At 36.7% G+C, this 9555-nt stretch overlaps 1 protein-coding gene across 1 annotated transcript; it reads right to left on the bottom strand.

The window, feature by feature from the left end:
- Positions 1-452: 452 nt before the first annotated feature.
- LOC118741016 (conserved oligomeric Golgi complex subunit 8) lies at positions 453-3839 on the bottom strand. The gene is made up of 5 exons (XM_036472802.1): positions 3695-3839; positions 3166-3638; positions 2875-3088; positions 2637-2812; positions 453-2340 (listed from the first exon to the last, which is right to left on the bottom strand). Exons 1-5 carry the CDS (start codon positions 3747-3749, stop codon positions 1513-1515), a joined length of 1746 nt encoding a protein of 581 aa, XP_036328695.1. The 5' UTR covers positions 3750-3839; the 3' UTR covers positions 453-1512.
- Positions 3840-9555: the final 5716 nt, after the last annotated feature.

Raw genomic sequence — 9555 nt, 5'->3', positions numbered from 1 at the left:
TGAAGCGTGACCTCCTTCGTCAAGGTGGTAAAGAGGGTCGCGGTTAATTTCTTTTGGGAGAGGGTTAGGCTCCGTGCAGTGAAGAAGCGAAAAAGTTCCCAGAGGCAGTCTTTTGCTTTCGAGCAGAGGTCATCAATTCAATTTCCGGACGCCAATATCGCGCAGTCGTGAGCGTATGAGTTCAGGGATACTGCCTTCGGTGGCTAAGAAAGCTTCAAGATGTGTTTGCACGACAACCGGTACAACGTACCGGAATGACTACAGTCTTATCCGACCAAGGGCTATTGTTTCGACGACCTAACCCAGTTTACTTTGGAGTCCACTACAAAAATACTTACGATTTATAAGTTCATTTCATTGAAGCCTTTACATAAATAGTACATGCCTACATATGTACACACATGCATACATACATAACTGTATAATATACAAGTAAATAAATGCAAAATGTTTATCTATGTACATATACATATGTAATTACATGCCAACAGATATTCGAAAACATATTCATAACACTTGCTTATTCCCAACGTTATGATCCAGTTTCCCCTCCCTTTCCATTATTTTTAGTGCTACTTAAGTGCATTGTTCATTTTATAAATGTGAAAATTATCTAGTCGTCCATCCATTCGTCGATTTGGTCAGCTTTCGAACATACAAACGCGCGAACCTATGACTACAGTCGCTTGCCGCTGTCTCTATTGCCGCCGCTAAAATTTTGCTCATTTATTTGCTTTTCAGCTATTGTCCTGACAGTTAGTTATGGACATACAGAAGTGTGTATGTATGTATGTGCATGTGAATATGTGAAAAGCTTGGACATTGTGGATTGCTGGCGTCGCTACTATTTTTGCTAATTTATCGGGATAATTGCCAAATGACCAAATGGGGAGTTTTATTACACCAGCTGCACAGAAAATGATGACCAAAGCACAAATGCTAAAGTAGTGAAATAAAACTTCCTAGTAAGCGACCATCCTGAGCCACCAAAAACGAAATGTGAATGTGAATGTGTGAAGATGAGGGCAAGGGCGACGCTAAAGTTGGATGTATGTATAGTTGGATGTATGCATGGCTGATTGGTTGAGTGGGTGGCTGCTGCTGCGGCTCAACTTGTTTGCGCTTCAGCTCATGTGGCTAATTTTTCCTTTTTAATTGTAATTCATAAATTACATTATATAGTGTATTTACCATTGCTTTGTAGTGGTGTGCAGGCGAACACACATGCATAGATAAACATGCATATACACATAATACATATGCCTAATATGTGGGAGGATGCAATGAAGTGTGACGGTGGTTCGCTGATGGCGAGGCATACATATGAAATTGACATTTGTGTGGTCAGTTGTAGCGTATAATTGAGTTTTCGACTGTTTTTGTCAATGTATTAGTGCTTTATTTCGTTTATTTTTGCTTTATTAATTTATGGGCTTAAGACATTTTATGTTTCATTAGTATGTATGTTATGTATCTATGTTAGTTTTTATTGCAGATTTCCCATTCAAGCGATTATCCCTCTGCAGCGATGGCCGACGCGGCACTTTGTTGCGCTTCTGTTGCCTCCGCCAACTTCGTCTGCCCTTGCTTCAACAATACATCCGGCATTTTGTTTGGTAGCAAATGCTTAAGCGGTTCTAATATCTTTTGCTGTTGCAAGTAGGTGATCTGCTGCTGCTCCAATGTCAGCAGATTTATACCCAAATGGTTAGTGAGTGTCTGTTGTGGAAATATGGCGTGTATGCAACGCTGCATGTAGGGTATCAAATCGTATGCCAAACAAGAGCACAATTTCACAAATGTCTCGCGCTCTGCGCTGGTGAAAGCCTGCTGTTCTTGCCTATAGAATCCGAGCACTTTGGTAGCCACAAATTCTAGTGATGATTGCAGCGCACGCGTTACATCATTCGCCAAAGCAATGGGCGCGCAAAGACGTAACTCGTTGAGTGCATTCAAGTAGCCATTGCATAGTGCGGCTAGCGGATGAAAGTCGAGCAAAGTTTCCGGCGGTGCAAATGATTCCGGTTCTTGTGCTGTGGCACTGCCCTGCGCTATGGTGACGCTTGTTGTGTCCACTTTGTGAGCGCGCGTATGCAATGTCGGTTTATTAATGAGCGTATAGCGTTCGAGTTCTTGTGCGAAACTTTCATTCACCTTGGAGATGGCATTTTCGAAATTCTTTCTGATTACGCGTAGAAAGATTGGTACCATAAGCGCACGAAAATCGGCACCAACGCGACTGAATGATAGGCCAAAGTACATGCATTGCCCAAGGACGGTGTCAAAGGAGCTGACACCGCGTTCCAAATCGGATTCGAGGGTCTGGAGAAAATCATCAATCTGGAAGAGAATTTTTTGTATATGATTATTGATATTAATTTAATATTATTAAAGGATTTCTAATTAAAAATGCAAAATTAGTTGTTGTTGTCATAGATATAATAGGCGGAGTGCAGGTCAGATCGGCTGGAGAGATATTTAACGGCTCAACTTTGATCTTGCTCAAGCATATATTACTACTGGCTTTATTTGCTGAACTCCTTTGGTCGTCATTTACATATACAAAGGTCGCAGGCTTAGAAGATACATAGCTGGTACAACAACAACATTCACTTCTAAACCCATTATTTTATTACCTTCCTATGAAGCCATGCCTGGAAGAGCCGTTCACCATCACAGCTCACACCTTGCAACGGTTTGACGACGGTAACAGAACTAGGCTCTTCATCCGGGAATATTGCGCGATATTGCGTTATAATATTAAACAAATTGATGCGTGTCACCTCAATGGTTTTGGTCAAATGTTGTTGAGCTAAATTACACAAGACATGTTTAAAATTAACAATGAAATCAATCAACTCACAGCATACTCACCATCATCTTTAGATATCGCTTTCAGCGTGCCTATAAGCCAAGTATCGCGCGCTTGCAAGAACTTCAGTTTCAATTCATTATTGCCAAATGCTTGCATGCGTCGTAAATAGCCAACAATTTGCAAGCACTTGGGCAGTTGTAAATCGGTACGCAATTGTGCCACCAATTGCACCAGCATTGTATGCCACAGCGCCTCTACTGAGTGCACGATGCTCTATAATTGGACAAAAACAAATAAAACGCCTAAAGTAGTTAACTAATTACATTATAACCGCCACCACCATCACCCACCTTTATAATCGGTATGTCACTGTGATTGTGTCCCAACTTTTGCACAAAGCTCGCCAGCTCGAGCGCCTCCTCGTAGCGTCCCTCGCGTATACAACGCTCCATTAGCTGTGGCAGCTCGAGTATCTCTAACAGCTGTGCATTCTTCTTCAAAGTTATTGAATTTATGCGTCTATTCTCGTTAATATCCTCCGCTTTGGCTAGAAAGCTTTCACATTCTGCTGTAAACAATGGCAACTTGCTCAATAATGTGCCCACTTGCTCTTCGGCGTTTTGGAATTCAGTGAAAATTGAACGCGAATTCTCTGCGGTGTGTATGAATGTTTTGTAATTTGAAATTGCTAAATCCTGCGTCTGCTCGACAATGCGTTTGGTTTCGTCGGCCAAACGTGTTTGTTCTTTCTTCAGCTGCTCGACTTTGTAGGTACCCAAATTGGCTAAGTAGCTATAGAGCTCCGGATTTTCACGGAGATTCTCTAGAAATATGTATGTAGTAGATATACTGTTTCGGTTCATTTTTTTAATTACCTACCTGGCACACCATCAGGAAATATCAACTTAAGCACTCGCTCGTTTTCCAAATCCATTTTAATACACTTTTATTCAACTAAAAAGATTCTTTTTTGCAGAAAAATTATTAGTTTATGAACTGCGTTGGCCAAATGTAAACAGCTGAGTTGGCGTTACAGCTGATTGTCAAACCGTTTACCGGGTAGTGCATTTTGTAAAAGTTGCTGGTGGTGTTTGTATTGGCTAAAATTTCGAAACGAATGGTGGGCAATATTGCAGGCAAGACGAAATCGCTGAGCAAGAAATGTGAGGAAAAACATTTCGTTAGCAACTTCCTGCCGAGGTCCGAACCTTATGTGTCTTTGCTAAACAACGAAGCGTGCACAGGGTGGGGCAGGTGCAGGGTGCTTTGCGGTATTCAATAATATTTTTTTGATGATGCATTTCCGAACGTTTTCTCAGCAATTTCATTCATGCTTTTAAGGGTTCAAGTAGGCAAAAACGATAAAAAATATTTGCTGCAAAAAAGAACTAATTACCAATACTTGATAGGGCTATTCAGGATCTTGTGCATATGCTATTGCATTTGCATATTCGTTGCATTTTTAAATTCACAACAATGAGATAGACACGGTTGCCATGGCAGCAAGCATAAAATTTACAAATGCAATTCCAACTGCAAATCCAAGACCATTTTCAAAACATCCTGAGCAGCCCTGATATTTTTGAGAAATGCTAAGAAAGTGATCGTTGCGTCGTGGAGTCCAAGCCGGCTCGATTTGAAATACAAGTTTGCATAAGGCAGGCATTCTCTTCCTAGACCCGTATTGCTGCTTGATAGTCCGAATAACATATTTATTACCCTTCTAATCAGTTCTACAGTTTCAGTGGACTGGCTCCTTTCCAGTGGTGCCTCAACTTGAAGCATAGATCTCGAAGCTTAAGCTTAAGATTAACACGGGGGTTCTTGATGAACGCATCCTCTCCTGCCCTGGCAGATCTGATAGGGAACTAATTAATGCTTGAGAATTTTAATAATTGATTAAACGCATCACGTGGCATCATTGCCACAGCCTTTGTGCTGCACTTCGGCCGTACACTGCACCAAGAGTAAATAATAGCCGTTAACATAAACTCGTCCTAACAACAATTTTTATTATAGGTTTGTTTATGATAATACCAGTACATGACAAATAAACTACATAATTCACCTGTTTGCTGCAATCGGTAAAGTTATTCAAAGTGTCAATTATAATATATGCATGTGAATAAATAAATATCCTTTGTATGTAGGTATGTACATATATTTATGTCTATTTAATTAATTTTCTTTGTGAGTTGCCGCACTTAAGTATCGAAAATCATACAATTAGCACTTGTCGATAAATAAATCTTAAATGCGTATTAAAAACTTAAGCCAGCTTTACGAAAGTTATTTATGTAGTGACAAATAATTTTTTCTGCTTACATTTAATATGAAAAACTGGCAGAAGGGAAAAATTATTAAGCTAGTTATTAGGAAGAGTAACGTTGATACAAAATTAAAGGAAAAGTAATATCAAAAGCAAAATTGTATGTAATTATCACTGTAAAGTGAGATACATGAAAGAAAAAAATATTTTTACATCGATACCGTTCACTTTTTTTTTCAAAAAAATTTATGAATAATTTTTTGTTGCCCGAAAAAGATCTAAATTTTTTGTTTACGGCTTTTTTTCTTCCGTGATTATTTTGCATGGTAATAAATTTTTTTTTTTCACTTTTCAACAGAGGATTTTTATAAATCGTTAATTGAATGTAAATAATACCATTTTAATCGGAATTTTAGAAAATGAAGATAAAAGATTCTGCCGCTGCACGATTGAGGGGTTCTTTTTTTGCAGAAGATATTCCTAGAAATTGCATTCGCTAGCCGATTTTGCTTATATGTAGTTGGAACATATGTATGTAGCCTATATTCCTAAAAATTGTATACACTAAGAGAGTGATAGATATAACATAAACTTACCATGCCTCACTTAAACTCACTTCCCGTCAGCTCTTCCTCTGCTAACGAGGAGGTCCTAGAGTTATTCAGTTTGTCTTTTAGCAATGCGTCTTCTAAAAATTAGATTAAAAAATTTATATTTTTCTTTTTAATACTACAAAAAATAAAAACTAAAAAAAAAAATAAATTAATTAAAAAAGAAGAAGAAGAAGAAATATATACTAAAAAGGAAAAAATAAATAATAAACTTCCTCAAAATTAAATGCTATTAAAAAGTAATATCTTCTCTAAATAATAAAATCTAAAAATTAAATGAAATAAAGAAAAAAATTAAAAAAAGTTCCTAAAAATTAATTTAAAAAATATATAAATAAGAAATATTTTTCTGTTAAAATAATATAATCTAGCAATAAAGAGAAATTGAAATTAAAAAAAAACAAACTAAATAATAAAAGTTGCTATAAATTAAATAAAGTTATAAAAAATATGTTTCCCCTCAACACAAAATAATCTTACAGCTAAGAGAAAATGAAATTTAAAAAATTAAATTAAATTAAATTCAAAAAACTGAATATAAGTTTCTAAAAACTAAAGGGAATTTAAAAAAAAAAAATTATTGTGTTTTTTAAAACAATAAAATCTAAAAATTTAATTAAGCAAGTAATTTTTAAGCAAATTAAGCAAAAATGAAACCCGACTTCAATTCTCATATAAAAATTAAAGAGTATCGTTAATTTCTTCATGATCCAATGATCGGATCTAAACCAAATTCCTTTAAAAAATTATAGAAATCGGTTAACGTGGTCCAAAGTTATGCGGTAAGATACAAAAAAAACTATTTCGACGAATTGATAACCTCCTCGTTTTGAAAAATTAAAATAAAATTAAACTAAAAAACGGAAAAAATTTATTAAAAAAGAAAACAGTCCGCTGCCCGAGGCACTAGGCCATTGCAAAATGAAAGTTGACAAGGCAGCTTTATTTGTAACACTTTCGACCCAGTATAAACAAAATGTTTCAAACTATCTTGCCTATTGTCTTTCGATTGCCTTATAAAAGACTATAAACTGTCTTAGCCAGAATCAAAGAAAAATATTAGTTGCGATTTAATTCGCTGCTCAATTTAGAAATAAAATTTATTTGTAATTTTCTTCCTTGATCTGAGCTGAGATGAGTTGAGTTGAAGTGAGGTGAGTTACGGTGAGGTGGGGTGTGTTGAGGTGAGTTAAGATGAGGAGAGTTGGGCTGAAGTGAGGTGAGCTACATAACATGATATGACATATTTTAATATTCCGTTTTATGTGTTGGTGTTGGTTGATTTTTCCGACAGGGTGGTTCGAAAAATGACACTGAAGATGGCACAACGCCGAAACCGGTTTGTCTGCAAACCAAACTTGACAAGGGATGACGGAAATTCGTTCCAAAATAAATCATTCAGTTTTATCTTTCTTTTTGCCTCTTTATCTTTATCCTTATCTTAATCCTTATCTTTATCTTTACTTTTATCTTTATACTTATATTTATCTTTATTCTTTTCTTCATCAATATGTTCAACGTCCTCTTTATCCTTGTAGTAAGTGTTTCATTTACCTTCATCTTCATCTTTTTAACCGAGTTCAAGAAAAGGAGGAACGTTATTACCGTTTTGGATACATCGTTTTTATCGGAAATGTGGTATCTCAATGGCGGTACTTCTAAATTTGTATATGGGCATTGATGTCGGTTGTGTTGTTTGCTTAAAAATTACTGTCATATCTTATTAGTATCTTTATTTTATACTAGATTTTATCATTTTCCTCATCTACGCATTATCCTGGTATTAATCTTAATCAAAGTCTTATCCTTAAACCGCTTCTTAAATTCAGTGTCCATATTCGAACGTACATTTGAAAGGGATTTCCATCCCCCAATATTTCAGTTGCATTTGCTATATTGATCTTACTTCCTTTCCATAAACGTATTAAAAGACATATCGTTCAAAACAAAAATTTGCATTACCACTGAAAAAAGTTTATTTCTCACACCCCATTCTACTTCATATCAGCCAGTGATGCCAACTGGGAGAGAATTCCCCGATTTTGGTGGAATTTGAATTTCTCGTGAGAATCGGGGAATGACTTTAAATTTTGGGGAATTCAATATAAAAATCGATTTCAATTGTGATAACAATCTCTCATTTTGCATCACGGGTTTGAAACATTACGTAATTGCCTCGTGCAACCGTGTGGATATTAAAGCAATTCCAACTATGCATAGCGACATTCTTAACTTTTTTCACGTTTGCGTTTGACACTCTCTTTTCTCGTTTCGTTTTCGCCACCAGGCCATCGTATTAGCTTTTTATATCATAAACATGAAATGTTAAAAAGACTGTTAATGATATTTGTTGGTTTTTAATTAAAAAAAAATTCGCTTTAAGTGCCTTAAATATGTAGCAAAATTCATTTTGGGGGGAATTTCATCGAGAATGGAGAACTTTTTTCAGGAATTTCGGGAAATTAGCCCCAGGGCAGTTGGCATCCCTGATATCAGCTCCATCGGCGATGGTAAAAAACAATATTTATATGATTTTAATCCATGTTGATGCCATGACGTCTGCGCGTTTCAAGCTCGGAACACTTTGACGACAGCAAGCGACAAGCAGTATCTGTCAAATTTTAAATACACACGTTCTTACGGACACAATTATTTTGACGACAGCACGACATCTTGGCTGCAGGACTGCAATTGTCGACGTCGCCAAATTAAATCTATTTCTAATTTTGCCGGCGACAATGAGTAGATGTAGTGCTGCAAAATTAAATTGTCGCAAAATTAATCACATATTCTTGATTGTTCATGTTGCTCTTATTTACTTAAATAAAAATACACAATTTGTGAAATAAATATACCAAAATGTAAAACTTTAAAATCAGCTATTTGCTATGTCGCTGAGGTCTTCAAAATGTTTAAGAAGCTGGGGCTTCAAGACGACATTTGTCGACAAAATGATGTCGCTGTCGTTACGTCGTGAAGTTGCAGTCGTCAAAGTGTTCCTAGCTTCACGCTACTTAACTACTACAACGACAAGTGCATACAGCCAATGGCTTATAAACATACATACATACATGTATGTAAATATGTATAGGAATATAAATTTTTCTTTGCATAAGATTATGAAGCTAGCAAAACACAACAACCGAGAGTATTTTACGCGCGCAAAGAGAGAAAGCGTGAGAGCGTTGTAAATCTTTTCACATAAACACATTGCGCATGCGTGACGGATTGTGGGACAAAAAAAACACACTCAAAAGAACAAAAAATCGAGCTGCAGTTTCCACGCTTGATAACTGTTTTTTTTTATGCCATTTTGCGTGTAGTTTTTTATTGTTGCTACTGTTGTGGTGCACTTGTCGCCACATTAAGACTGGCTAACTGATTGCCGCCGATTTGTGGCCGAAGCACGCCAGTCAGCCAGTTAGCCAGCTTAGTGGCGCGCTGCGGCGCACTGCATGAGGTGCACCCGTTCAACAGCTTGGTCGTCTGCTCTTCGCGGCGACTGGTGAAAGTAGAACATTTGTTTGCTAAATGTTGCCGATTAAAATCCCCAGCTGCACGCATATCACACGTCTTGTCTACAAAATTTTCATCACATCGGTTGTTTGTTAGTTGTTTTTACTTAGTCACTTGTTTAGCTGAGATTTCTTCAATGTTGCTACTGGTCTATTGCTTTTTATAGGTGCGAGTGAGTAGCTTTTAATTATTTGTGCATTTAGCTGTTGGTGGTTGTTCGTGTTAATCAGCGAGCTAGTTTGTTTTATAAAAAGAACTGCGTAAAAGTGCCGTCAAAGTAGAGCCAAAAAAAAGCAACAACTAAACGAATGTGGCGCAGTGTTTACAAACATCGGTTTTGATGT

This window comes from Rhagoletis pomonella, unplaced genomic scaffold (genome assembly GCF_013731165.1).
Source record: "Rhagoletis pomonella isolate Grant_MI unplaced genomic scaffold, Rhpom_1.0 Rhpom_scaffold_00006, whole genome shotgun sequence".
Classification (NCBI taxonomy): Eukaryota; Metazoa; Arthropoda; class Insecta; order Diptera; family Tephritidae; genus Rhagoletis; species Rhagoletis pomonella.
Note: the sequence above shows the minus strand (reverse complement) of the source record. Positions and strands in the feature narration are given on the sequence as shown.

Coding starts and splice junctions, on each gene's coding strand:
- LOC118741016 (XM_036472802.1), bottom strand. CDS start 3,749: ATGGATTTGGAAAACGAGCGAGTGCTTAAGTTGATATTTCCTGATGGT. Junction 3,089..3,165: donor GTGACATACCGATTATAAAG/GTGGGTGATGGT, acceptor GTCCAATTATAG/AGCATCGTGCACTCAGTAGA. Junction 2,813..2,874: donor AGCGATATCTAAAGATGATG/GTGAGTATGCTG, acceptor TGTGTAATTTAG/CTCAACAACATTTGACCAAA.